The sequence below is a fragment of the Cibotium barometz genome, chromosome 15 (assembly GCF_041138505.1).
Source record: "Cibotium barometz isolate CiBa-2024 chromosome 15, ASM4113850v1, whole genome shotgun sequence".
NCBI lineage: Eukaryota > Viridiplantae > Streptophyta > Polypodiopsida > Cyatheales > Cibotiaceae > Cibotium > Cibotium barometz.
In genome coordinates this window covers 7172514-7185800 of record NC_141060.1, presented here as the reverse complement: position 1 = coordinate 7185800, position 13287 = coordinate 7172514, and the positions used below count along the sequence as shown (strand labels likewise).

General features: G+C 39.2%; 1 protein-coding gene across 2 annotated transcripts; it reads right to left on the bottom strand.

The window, feature by feature from the left end:
- Window positions 1-7120: 7120 nt before the first annotated feature.
- LOC147630907 (uncharacterized) lies at window positions 7121-9248 on the bottom strand. 2 transcript variants are annotated; one of them, XM_086809281.1, is made up of 6 exons: window positions 9000-9248; window positions 8787-8881; window positions 8551-8665; window positions 8293-8417; window positions 7887-7955; window positions 7121-7292 (listed from the first exon to the last, which is right to left on the bottom strand). In XM_086809281.1, the coding sequence occupies exons 1-6, from the start codon at window positions 9121-9123 to the stop codon at window positions 7170-7172; spliced, it is 651 nt and encodes a 216-aa protein (XP_086665407.1). In that variant the 5' UTR covers window positions 9124-9248; the 3' UTR covers window positions 7121-7169. The 2 variants fall into 2 exon arrangements, with proteins under 2 accessions (XP_086665407.1, XP_086665408.1); XM_086809282.1 differs by having other exon boundaries at window positions 7882-7955; window positions 9000-9244.
- Between the last annotated feature and the right edge of the window lie 4039 nt (window positions 9249-13287).

Genomic DNA, 13287 nt, shown 5'->3' with positions numbered 1-13287 from the left:
TAGTCTCAAGTATATAGAGACAGGTTTAGTATGTGAAAGTCTGGATAAGGCCATCTTATTCCTTTTACACAGGATTTTATTTATATTTTCCTAGACGGCATACTAAGGAGTTTCAAATTGTTAAGATATGTATGAGTGGTATCATGGTGGTATGGGACGCTAGGGATCCCTCACATATATTATCTTATGGGATAATTTGGGCTCAAGATTGTTGCTTTGCTTACATCACTTAGCATGTTGACCTCAACATTCAAAGACAATCTTATTTTCTAAATTCACTAGAAGTTATACTGTGGCATTCTCTAGATAAACATCTTTTATCTATAGCCTACGTGTTTTGATGAGGGCAATCTCATCGGGCATTTTCACTTGTTGAAATCTCTTTCTTTAGAGTTCAAACAAGTTTATCTTGTTGTGTTCGGATAAGGAAATTTGGATTCTTCCTTTGTTGGCATTTCTTTCTCTAGTTCCGTACTTTAGGTGATTTACACAATCAATCTGATAGGTTTACGGATGGACATATGTGACTCATCGAGACGTTGATGACTTTCTATATTGATATGGGTAACTCGAGATGTTGAGTATTCCATATGCAAATGTGGGTATGTCGGGGCGCCGATGAATCCCTGGTTTCTGCTGTTATAATGCCATGTTTTCCTACTTTAATCCGAATGGTTTATAACGAGGAAGTTACTTTGAATGTGAATTGTTCTGATCATCCACAGTAGTCTGATGGGCAAACAGAGTGTATGAATCAGATTGTAGAGGATATGCTTCGTGCATGTCTCTAGAAAATCATCATATTGGGAAATATCTTCCAATGATGGAATTTGCCTATAACAGTTCTAAATTTATGGCTATTATTTTAGTCCGTGCATACTTATGTATGGGTATCAACTCAGGGCACCTATTGATGTCAGTCTTAAGGACATCGAGCTTGATGCATCGAGGGATTTCTTGCGAGATATGTAAGAAATTCTGACCGAAGCTCGGGATTCTATCAAGAGTGCTCATGATAGGGCACGGTTTTATACTGATAGGAGACGCTTATCTCGGTCTTTTGAACCAGGAGCGTTGGTTTATTTTAATGTTCTTAAAGATTTTCAAACTTTGTCAATGGAAAAATGCTCGAATTTATCTCCTAGATATTGTGGTCCATTTCGAGTTATATATCGGATTGGCACGGTTGCGTATGAACTAAAACTACCTCCAATTGTTAGAGTTCATCCAGTCTTTCATATCGATAGATTGAAAGGGAAACTGGGAGGTGAGGATGACACAGTTACTCCTCAAGAACTCGTTGAAGTCGATGAATTATCTTATGTTCCACATGAACCTGATAAGGTACTTGAATTCAGGGAAAGGAAACTTTGCAGTTGACTAATACCTGAGGTTAAAATTAGGTGGAAAGATAGGGAAATTGAGAATTCGACTTGGGAGTCGGTTGAGATTGTTCAGCGCAGTTCTCCTTCTTTTCATTGCAAGAGTGCAATGTTTTGAGAGAGGGGAAGTATGTTATATGTACATTATGTGTGCTATGCTATATACACATTATGTGTGCATATACTAGGAGACTAACCCACATTAGGCTTGTGAGCATGGGAGCATGGGAACAAGCTCTAGTGGAGCATGGGTTAGGACTAACCTTAAGGGTTAAGGTTAGGGTCAGGCATCCAAGGGTCACATATGATGAGGAATGGAAAGTCAAGAGTCACTTGAGGGCCCTCCTATATAATAGGGGCATGGGGCACACTCAAGGGGGCTTGGAGCTTGAGGGCTTGGAGGCTTATGCTATGGTCTCTTGTGTAGAGGTCCATATCTACTCACCTACCATTTCACACTATAGCTACACGCTATTGGATTGTGTTATACCTCTTGATGGTATGGGACATCAAGGTAGAGGTATGATGTATTTCATTCATTATTCATGTGTGCATCCCTTGGGCTCGGGGGTGGTTGGGTGGTTGAGTTTATGCGTGATTTATGCATGTTTTATGCATAACAATTATCTAGAGAGATCTTAGGGTTTTAACAGCCATCCTGCATAGACAATGGCACATCTCTAACATGGGCAATTGGATAAGCAATGTCATCCCCTGTTTCCACAAAACCTGGTCTTTCAAGGTTTTTCATCTTCTTGAACCACTCCCCAACATGAGTTGTTATGTGGTTCTTCGAAGTACCTAAATCAATGTACCATACATCATCTTTATGTGCTGCTTCAATATTTTCAGACATGGCATTAACAACATGATGCATAACAAACAACCTTTTATTATCCTCATTGTTTCTGCTCGAGGATGCATAGTTGTTTTGCTACAATTTTTCATTTTGCATGTCAGTCGCTTCTTATAACAATCTGCCTGCACATGTCTAGGCTTACCACAATAAAAGCATCCACGTGTATTATTATACTGCCTTTGCTAATTTCCACGACCTCTTTGACTCTCCCTGCCTCTCAATTGGCCTCTTCCACCTGCGTGTTGTTGTTTTGAATTCTGGGACTGTTGTTGTTGCTGCTGCTGGCCATACTTCTAATTACCTGTTCGGCCACCTCCTTGGCCGCATCCACGACTTGTGTAGAAGGCTTGTTGCTCCGAACTATTTTTGTTTTGTGAAGACTGTTGGTCTTCACCCAAGCTCTTCTCTTCTATAATCAACATAGACACCAAATCTGTGAAATTGGGAATGTTTTTCCGAGTCTAAATAGATGTCTTGAATGCCTTGTATTGTGGCCCGAGACCACGTAGACAGACTTCCACCTTATCATCATCATCTGCTGAAATGCCAATAGATGCAAAGGGATTCCACAATACCCTTGATCTTCAATGCATAGTCATTCACAAACATACTCTTTTTCTCCACAGTATGAAGTTCATTCTTCAACTGTATCTTTCGTGCCTTGGTATTCGTTTCATAGAGTTTTACCAAGGTGTCCCACGCCTCCTTGGGGGACTTGGCATCCTGTATGTGCCCAATCATGGTGTCCTGTATATATTGATAGAGAGCCAATACATAAATTTTCTGGCACCTTGGTTCCAATCCTTGAACTCTTTCACATCTGCAACAGTCAGATTGATCTCCGGTATCTCCGGTGCCTCTTCATGCTCACCTTCTATATAGTCCCAGTAACCTTTTCCTATTAGGAAATTTGTCAACCTAAACCTCCAAGCATAGAAGTTGTTCTTGTCAAGCTTCTCAGCAACAATCTTGTTTATGCCATCATTTGACATCTTGTCAGACACACAAATTTACCAAAAATAGCACTCTGGTTTGTCCTGCACAAACTGTTGTATTTTCTACAAGGGTATTGAACTACACTCAAATGTCACAACCAGTGACCTCAATGTGCATACATACACCCAATGGCAACTGTTGATCTCCTACAACAACAGCACACACAATGTCTGCACAACCAATCTGTCTTCTTACAGTTCTTAAAATAGAGTTCTGTAGAGAATTGATGACTTACAAGCACACAGTGCTCAAAATCGTTTGCTTTCTGAAAAACGGAGATCGTAACACGCCCGAAACGCGTTTTTGGCCTGAAAAATGTTATCCAATAGGATTGTATAGTTGCCCTATAGCTTTACTCCCACGCGAAGAAAGCTCCTCAATCAGAGATTGTTTGCCAGTGCCTCCCGTAGAGCTTCCGACAAGGGTGTAGTCGCCAACACAAATAGGGAAGAGTAGAAGAAGCTCTTACCCTCGTACCGCTTCCTGTGCTTCTCTTGCTTGCAACTCAGCCCTTAGCATGAACCAGGCTCTGATACCATGAAAAGATGCAGGGGAGAAGAGAGCTTGAGCTCTTGCAAGCACACACACACTCACAAAACCCTAAAAAAGAACACACAAGGTGAGAGGCTAAAAATCTTCTTCTTCTTCACTCAACACTCAACACACCATATACAAAGATAAGAGTACACAATATGAAAAGGTATTCAACCAAATACATACTAGGGTTCTCTATAGTGTGAACCCAACTAAATGAGCTGGCGCTATAGCTATCAGTCTCTAGAATGGCTGTCACATAGCCTGTCATCCCACTGGCCGCATATCACCCATGATCTCACCAACCATGCCAGTGGTGTAAGTGTGGGGCCTATCCCCTAGGTGGGTCATCAGTGTCCACCGCCTCACTAGATGAGCTCGATATCTCAACAATATATTGGGTTTTAAAACTTCCATCTTACAGATGCCCCAAGTATCCCAGTTGCAATCCCTCTCATTCTCAGGTAAGAATTCTTTCCAAAAAAGCACCTCAAAAGCAACCCATGATGTAGGTCATTTGCTCTCCACTGAGTCTCATCCACCACTTGTAGGCCTTGCCCTCAAGCGTGAGACTTGCCTCGAGAGTATGAATAGCATCAAGAGAATGCTTCAAAAGGTGTAAGTCCGTCCACTTTTGTAAAAGAATATTCAGTGCATCTTTATTACACTCCTCTTCCTTGCAGAACACAGGAGGCTTCATGCTCTTGAGCATAGCTGCCACTTCCTGATTCTCAGGCATTTTGGTGTCTTGAGTTGACCCCCCAGGGGTAGATGTCCTTGGAGTGTCAACCGAGACACTTCAAATCCCTGAACTAGTGACCAATTGATGGTGGAAAGTTGCTTACATGGTCTATAAACTTTGAGAAAGAACAAGTAAACTTTGTTCAATATGTTGTGTGCGTGATTCTAACAAAGTGTGTGTATGTAAATCTACAAATCCGTGATCACCCGCATCCAAATCAGCCATATTGGTATCCAAAAATAGATGACCACCATGCTGTTAACCCTCAAGGTCCTTGAAAACTTCTGAGGTCATGGTAACAAATCAAATTCAAGTGCAAGATGAAGACTAGTACCTGACCAAAATCGGCTTACTGAAAATAGACCTTTTGTTGCTATCTTTGAAGTGATATGGCTCGTCTGCACACACTCCTTGCTGTTTGGTGCAACCTGGCTAGTGATGCTTTTGTAGTGCCATTGTGTGGTGCGGGGCTTGGCCACTCTCGTCCCCTTGTTGTGTGTGGCTATAGAGAAGTAGATAGAAAAATCTTCCTCTTTCACGTGACTGTAGAGAAACAGAGAGAAAAATCTTCCTCTTTCACTGATATGGCCAAGGTGGATGGTTGTTCCACGCGTTGTATGATGTCTCTCTGTGTCGCTTACGTTGTCACGAAGTTGATAAGCCAGTTGATTGTGTGCACCTGTGTTGTTATGGCCCACGGTGCTGCTTTGTTGTGATTGCTCTTGTGGCTGGCTGCTGTGTGTCGACTACGAGTAAAAGAGAGAGATTAAGATCTTGCTCTCTCTGCACGGTGTCGTGCTGTTGATCTCCTCCTTCCCGTTGCAGACAGGTAATGGGTGAGAGAGAGGAAGAGAGTAGTTACTCTCCTCCACGGCTTGTGAGAGCGCAGAGAGAGATAGTGGATACTGTTAATGACCAGCGCGTAGTTGTTGTCTCATGGCACATGGGCGATGCGCCATCTTTCTCCCACGAGTTGATGCGGATTATGGTGATACTGCTGGTTTGTAGCGCAGTTGGCTAGCGCATACATCTCATAGCTCTGATACCAGTGTGAGACCTCCATGAATCCTCTTGGAAGAGAATAGGGCAACTCTCCACAGCCGGATATAGATCCTAGCCCTGATGATATTGCTGTTGTGGTTTGTAGCGCAGTTGGCTAGCGCATAGATCTCATAGCTCTGATACTAGTGTGAGACCTCCATGAATCCTCTGGGAAGAGAATAGGGCAACTCTCCACAGCCGGATATAAATCCTAGCCGGCTAACTATAGCCCTGGCCGTCCACACATGTCCGGACTCCCTTGAACCGCCCAACTCCCCCTAGCCCTACCCTTGTCCTGACATTAGTGTCTAGACTTTTAGAGTTGGTTGATCGATGAGAGACAAGTCATCTAGCTTGGGTATGTATCTCCTATGGAGATACTTGTTTGTTCTAGCAATGAAGTGTAGAGAGATGGTCTAGGTCTATTGCCTCATTAGCATTGCTGATCAAAGATGTAGTGTCTAATAAACCTATAGAGATGGTTGTGTTGCTATGTGCTTACCTTGTGGATTCCTTATGTCAAGATCCAATTTTCTTGTTCTCAAGGATGTTTAACTCTTGATAATTTAGTGTTTCTTAATGTTTTGTTAGTCTTTCTTAAGGTGCATCATTATATGAGAGCCTAGATTAATGTTAATCATCTTAACTTTGCGGTGAACTTTTTATGTAGGTGTTGCTTTATTCAAGCTCTAATTTCAATGGTATATATCACCCTTGTTCTTACGATAGACCCACTATGATTTCTATGAAATCGTTGAACTTAAATTTTTTTCTGTAGGGCATGACCACCAAACATACCTCATTGATAGTAAATGTTTTGGTTCTACCACTTCTAGCCCTGGACGGAATAATAAAATCAAATCTATAGGGGTGCCTTTGTCATGGGTTATAGAAGTAGCTTTTCTTATCTCTAAGAGTACTTTCCTAATCAAACAACCCATAATACTGTAATTCATCTCTGAGTGCTTTCCTAACTAAACATTCCATATTACTTTAATTCATTCATTCTCTAGCAACATGACCACGTAGCAATCCATACATGTAAATTGAGAAATAGAAACAATCGAAGGTACGAACAAAATTGTTAGTTAATTTATGAGATCAATATGGGGTCCTTCTAACTGTATTGGGTATAATGTGATCAAATCTAATAAAAATTATCTTCAGACGCATCTGATTTATTTCTTTAAGAGTCAAGTATGTATCCTTGGTCCATTCCACTAATCCAAAATTATTCAAGACTCTTTCATGGCACGATTTCATTGCTAGGAACCTCTAATGGGGTAATGTGGGTACCATTTCTAGATTTATCACGCTTGATCTTTTATTCTTTGTGATGCCTGAGACGGCGATGAATTTTAACTATGGTAGCAATTTGCGTTTCAAATTTTCAACTAGATCTTAGTGCTTTCTTCTATTTTTGAACATTAATTACCCACACCAACCCATAGAAGTCATGCATGCATTCATCATTCTTTTAAAAAATAATCTAATGAAAAAGGCTAGCACATAGGAGCTAAAAACAGAGTGAAGAAATGTCCTACTTTGCAAGGTAGACTAAGAATATGGAGCATTGAAAATGTAGTTCATGAGTCAAAGCGCTTAAACAACTATTTTAAAAAGGATAGTGATATGCAAGGCCTAAGGGCCCTTTCATTATTAATTCACAGTGTAACTGCACGCTGCTTAAAGGGAAACTTGGTGTCTTTTTGTCATCACAAATTTCACATAGTCCTTCCTGCATCCAAAGCCACATTTGGATGAGTTTTTAAAGTATACTTAAAATAATTCCATGTAAATTCCTTGTGTTTAAATGCTTTAGTATTACCAAATGTGTATGTGAAACTTTTGAAATCCATGGCCCATAGTGGGGTGTGTCACATATATAAATTTTCTCCTTCACATGATTTTTTCCATGTATGAAATATAGTGTGCTACTAAATTGAAGGCTCTTTGCCATGTACAATTTGCAAAAACTTATTTGCAAAGCATTGTACTTTTCTTTTTGAATCATGTCCAACTTTATCACTAGAGTGCATACTTTGTAGCATTCTTGAGGGAGTGGAAGTTTAGCTATACTTTTTAGTGTGAAATGGTGACTATTTCCAATGAGGCCTTTTTGTTTTGTTCATTACTTTATCAAGTTTTATCTTTTAGAGCCCTTTATGAGACATTTCAGTCATGTGAAAAGAGCATTCTCTTGCACATTTATCTTTTAAAGTACACCATGTCATGAAAGTAGTTTAGAAAGGTTGAGTGAAAAAGTTCTCTTTTACAAGAGACTTGTGTGGCATTTGATATAATAACAAGGACCAACAAGAGCGTACCTTACTTGGAAGTCATCACCATAAGGTCTCATGACATCAATTCTTCTAGGGCATTCCGTATACAAAAGCAAAGCCTTCATTATAAAAAGCATCAAGTTAGTATTTGAACCATGATTGGATGTACATAGCTAGAAAACCATCAGTTTAAAGCACCAAATGGAGTCTGCACAGCAGTGTTTGAAAAAAAAAAGTATTTTTCCCAAAGAGTAGAAAACCTTCAACTAAAAATTGTAAAAATATTTATAAAGGAAAATCTTAAAAAAATCTGAAGGTTTTTGTTCTATAACTTCTAAAAATTTAGAGGTATTTGTACCTTCAAGTTTTAAATTTGAAGAGCAAGCACAAACGACACTAAACTGGGGAACATTGGGACTCTCTAGGCTATCTATTTGAACACTTGAAAACCACTACCTTGATATAGTTGTTTACATCGAGAGTGAAACGATGGTACATCCCCGGGGGTAGCACAATGAGGTCTCCCTTCTCCACACGAAAGCGTATCCAATCTCCATTGTAATCACGGATGTCCCAATAGCCTGATTACAATACACATCCCTTGTTGTTTCATCTTTATGGAAGGTTAATTTTTTTATTTATTTTCAAACAAAGCATTAAAAAAAATATGAATAATCAATATTACACGAAACACGTGACCACAGTCTTTCTTACCACTCCCGTCTAGGATGAGACGGCTCTCATCGTAGGGATGCAGATGCTCTTGGAAGAATTGCATTATTTTCTCATCGTAATTGTCCAGCTGCCCCGGTGCAACTGTGATAGTTTCCTGCAGAAGAAGAAATTATCGACAATAATTATGATTATTACTGTATAATCTTCCTCTGGCAAAGCATGGGATATTCATGGCGCAGATTCTCCAAATCTATGAGCATCTTAGATGAGGTTACCCAGTACTGGTAGCCACGGGCCAGCTTGATCTTTTCCAAAGGGGGATTGTTCTCAATGTCTTCCACATCGACCTTCCAAAAGAGAACGCCCAGCTCTGCATGAAATATAACATCAAATTAAGCAGGGGAGAGCCAATGACTAGCTCTACAAATGCACGTGTGTGTGTGTGTGTGTGTAAGACAGAGAGAGACGGAGAGAGAGAGAGCGCTGGCCTTCCAATCTTTCTGCCGCAACTGGACGGTTTGGAGCATACTTGTGGTCAGCCCTTTGGTCCTCGTGTGTCGCATTGTACTCCCACGCTTCGAGTTTCTGCATAGCTTTGCGATATGTGAGCATTAATTCAAAACTACCGATGAACTCTTATGCATTTATAGCTCCTAATGATCATAACTGGGAGGGCTCTAGAGACCTTCCCATGAGTGGCAAGCCTAAGATAGCCTTTGCTTGGTTGAGATCTAAGCACGGGAGGAGATCTAAACAAAATACCCTTGTTAGGAACAAGAATCTAACCCTGTCGTTAATGTGGGGAACAATCTAATAGTAAAGCTTCCAATGAAAGGGCGCCATTATAAAGCTTTTCTCTTCCACCCTTTGGTGATTGCCCATGACCAATTGTAACACACAATAATCTTCTGGCTTGCCAGCCACATACTCAACCACAAGGCGAGTCCAAAATAGTCCTATTGTCTGCTTTCAATTACAAACCTATGCCAATCTTATGAGCCCCACCTTTTTCTTGGTCACATACAGACCACTACGCCCCCAAACCCACCATACAACTCTAAGTCAATTCAAGGGTATACATCAAATCAAAGTCTCCTTTTCTAGTACAATCAAGGGGTGCATAATTGATTTTTTTAGTGTTTGGTTGTTCCTTTGTCCTTTGTGTTTTCACAATCCTGTCGTGGGGGATGTGAGTGAAAACAAGTTTATGCACCTTTAAATCTTAATCTCAATATTTTCATATGCTGTAAATCTTCTAGTGCTCTTAACATCCAAGCTATATTCTTCAACTTGTATATGATTATCATCAAAGTAAGGTTGTAAGTATTTCGTATGTGGTGGTCAAACTCTCTCTCTCTCTCTCTCTCTCTCTCTCTCTCTCTCTCTCTCTCTGTGTGTGTGTTTGTGTACATGCACACTTGTGTGTGTAGGCATGTGCATGTGCATGTGCATGTGTGTGACAAATAAAAGTTTATTTTTTGTCGTATGTGTGTGGAAGGTAACATTCTATTTCTCTTCTATGTGTATGGAATATTATTTTCAATAGGCTTTCCTCCCCTCTGCCTCTCTATCTCTATGACACTCTTTTGACTATAGTTGCAATATTCCACATATGCTTGTATTCATATGCTTAAAATTCAACTATGTCGATTTGGACACAGAACTTTTGTACAACTATTTTTTGTCGTGCATATCCTATTGTCAACAACTAATGATGAAATTCTCCCCTCCCTCTCTAGTCATCTATATTTCTTCATGTTATGCATCCAAATATGAGTACACACGAAGAATATCCCCATTTCTTCAAATACTCATCCTTTAAATAATAGGGCCCACAAGAGTGTCATGATTTGTGCTCAAATTGATTTAGGCTATAAAGAAATTACCTCCCTCAAGAAAGAAATGCACACAAAATGGAATCTATCCTCCTAGACCCAATTTGCACTCTTTTTCTCCTAGTGTGATTGAATGTGATTTAGTGTGCATGCTCAAAAATTTCTCATACATGACATGTTTTTTCTTCTTTCAACACTTGATAAAGTGGCTTCTTTTATTAAAAAAAGGGAGTTCTATATTTTTGTGTCTTTTTATCTACATTTTGAGATGCTATATTATGGCTATGCTCGTTTGCATTTCTTGACCACATGTTTCTTAATTTTAAACATTAGTATATCCATGAGTTGCCTAAAAGAATTTCTTATGCAAAAATGAACACTTAAGTATTAAAATGGTGTAGGAATATGAAGTTTTCCAAACATAAGGCTAACAGAGCATTTATGGATATACATCTTAGATGTGTTCTAAAATATCATTTCACACAAATCTCAATATTTAATAGCTTTAACACATGATGGGTCATGCATGTGCAATACATTTGTTTGACATGAAATAGAACAATCATGGGTGCTTTATTTCAGACTGATCTAGATGGTATGAATATGACATATCTCACCCCTATAAATTTCCATAATTTTATTACAAAATATTTCTCTAAAGTTTTATTCTTTATAGTGAGTGTTATGATAAGGAATCCCTATACACAACCATCTCAACAAGTCATTATTAGATATATATGTCATAATATGCATTTACTTAAAATTGTGTTATGGCATGTTTTAGATGAAATCATCACTTGCCCTTTATGGTTTATAGGAGGTAATTGTGAACCAATAATTTTATTTTATTGCTAATTTATTTATGAGTCCATAAACTTAGTTTTATAAATAACTAGGTTGTTATAGCAAAGGAATATTGATAATTTGGCAAAATAGTGTGAAGAAAATTATTGACAAAAAGCTAAAAGCTAGGTTAGGTTTTGGAAAAGCAAATAGGTGTGTAAATAAGGAAAAACCCTAGCAAAGGGACATCAAATGGGTCTAATGCACATTTACAAGTGCTCTTATAGCCCCTATACACTCATTTATTTATAATGCTTGTATAATAATAAACTACTCTTTATTTATAATGCTTGTATAATAATAAACTACTCTTTAAATGACTTACTCATGTTCCTTATAGTATAAATAAACGTGATGTCATTGCCCTATATATCACTTGTACAAATAGCCCTTTCTTATGTAGCCACAGTAGCTATATGTACATCACTTTTGTAGCATGATGTTTTGCTTGTAAATGACTACACTATCCCTTGTATAGGCTATCCACATGCTTGTCATCATATTTACCATTGTTTAATAGATTTTTTGGCATACTTATGTCAATAAGTGATCTTTGGAGGACAAAGCTTATAATAAACAAGTGCACTAGAGTGCATAAAGTGGCAAGCCAACAATTAATCTACTCTTATTTTTATTTTTCAATTCAAGATTTCTTTTGTGATGATAACTTCACTAAAACATTATAGCTTTGGCATGTGGGCATTGTTGAGATTAGAGCAATGTGATGAGCTATGGTGGATCAAATACTAGAATCAACATCATTAACAAAGTGATTAGACTATAATTAGGATGTGAGTAATTAGTAAATAGCTTAATGTAAGCATGGATAATCAAAAACCAGCAAATTCTCATTAAGCCAATGCCTCAATTTATAGAGTTTACATCCAAGCATCAAATGCCATTGATTTCTCCTTGATTCACTCCACCTCTCCCAGAATATCTCCACCTCTTTTGCTTGATTCTCTCCACCTCTTCACTTTTCCCAGAATATCTCCACACTTCCTAAATCTTCTCATGCTACCCTTTATTCTCTCCTAGTAGATTCTTCTCACCTTTTCACAGGTTCTTTCACATTTACACATTCTCTTTTATAGTCTCTAACCAAGGGCTTGTTCCCGCACACACCCTATTCACTTGTATATTTCAACACCTCCCCTCAAGTGAATACTCTCTAGCACACCTGGACCCTATACCAAGTTTCCCTCTTACTTGATAGCCCGTGACCAGTGCCTCAAGTCCCTAAACTCATAGTCCTTGACACTCTCTCTCTCTATGTGTCCAAGGCTACTACAAGTGCCCGCGACCTTGACTAAAGTGCTCACACATACATCTACCACGTGGCCTACATCATCAGTGGCTCAGAGGTGGTTTTACTTTGTTGGGACAGGCTACATTGGGTTGTGGGGTCTCTCTCTCTCTCTCTCTCTCTCTCTCTCTCTCTCTCTCTCTCTCTCTCTCTCAGAAAATATGATCTGACTCCACTTCCTTTGGAGCCTCCATGAAGTTTGCCGATGTCGTTCCTTCTCCACTGGGTTTGCTGTAGAGCAGTCTCTTGCCATGTGTCCTGGCTTTCCACAGTTGTGGCAAGTGAAGGTCCTTCCTCCTACTCTGCCTCTTCCTTGTCCTCGTCCTCGAGAGAATCCTCCTCGGGTGAAGAATGCCTTTTCTTCTCCTGTTGTTGAGTCGAGCCATTTCTTCTCTTTGTCTCTACTCTCTTGCTCTAGTAGAGTTGCTTCTATCTCGTGTAGCTTCAATTCAGGTACATTCTTTAGTGTTGCTACAATATTTTCATATTCATCTTTGTCCACACTCTTTAGAAGCACTCTTTAGAAGCACTGCTAGTGCCTCATCATCTTCTACCTTTTTGCCAATAGCGGCAGTCAGTTATTGCTTAATGCTTTTATATCTGTTCAAGTGTGTGATTAAAGGTTCACTTTCCTTCATGTCCAATTTGTAGAATTGCATTAACAGATTTATCTTTGAATTTTTTGCTTGTGTGCCAAATAATTTATTTTCATCCCATGCATCTTTTGCCCATTGTATCCCTGTGATGTGATAAATGATTTCATCATTTAAACTGAGTGCAATAAGTCCCAAT

What these genes read in the sequence shown, in the direction of transcription:
- LOC147630907 (XM_086809281.1), bottom strand. Translation starts at nt 9,123, where the DNA reads ATGCTCACATATCGCAAAGCTATGCAGAAACTCGAAGCGTGGGAGTAC. An exon ending in TGCGGCAGAAAGATTGGAAG is followed by an intron (nt 8,882 to 8,999) that starts GCCAGCGCTCTC and finishes TATTTCATGCAG; the next exon opens with AGCTGGGCGTTCTCTTTTGG. An exon ending in CTTATGGTGATGACTTCCAA is followed by an intron (nt 7,293 to 7,886) that starts GTAAGGTACGCT and finishes CTTTGGATGCAG; the next exon opens with GAAGGACTATGTGAAATTTG.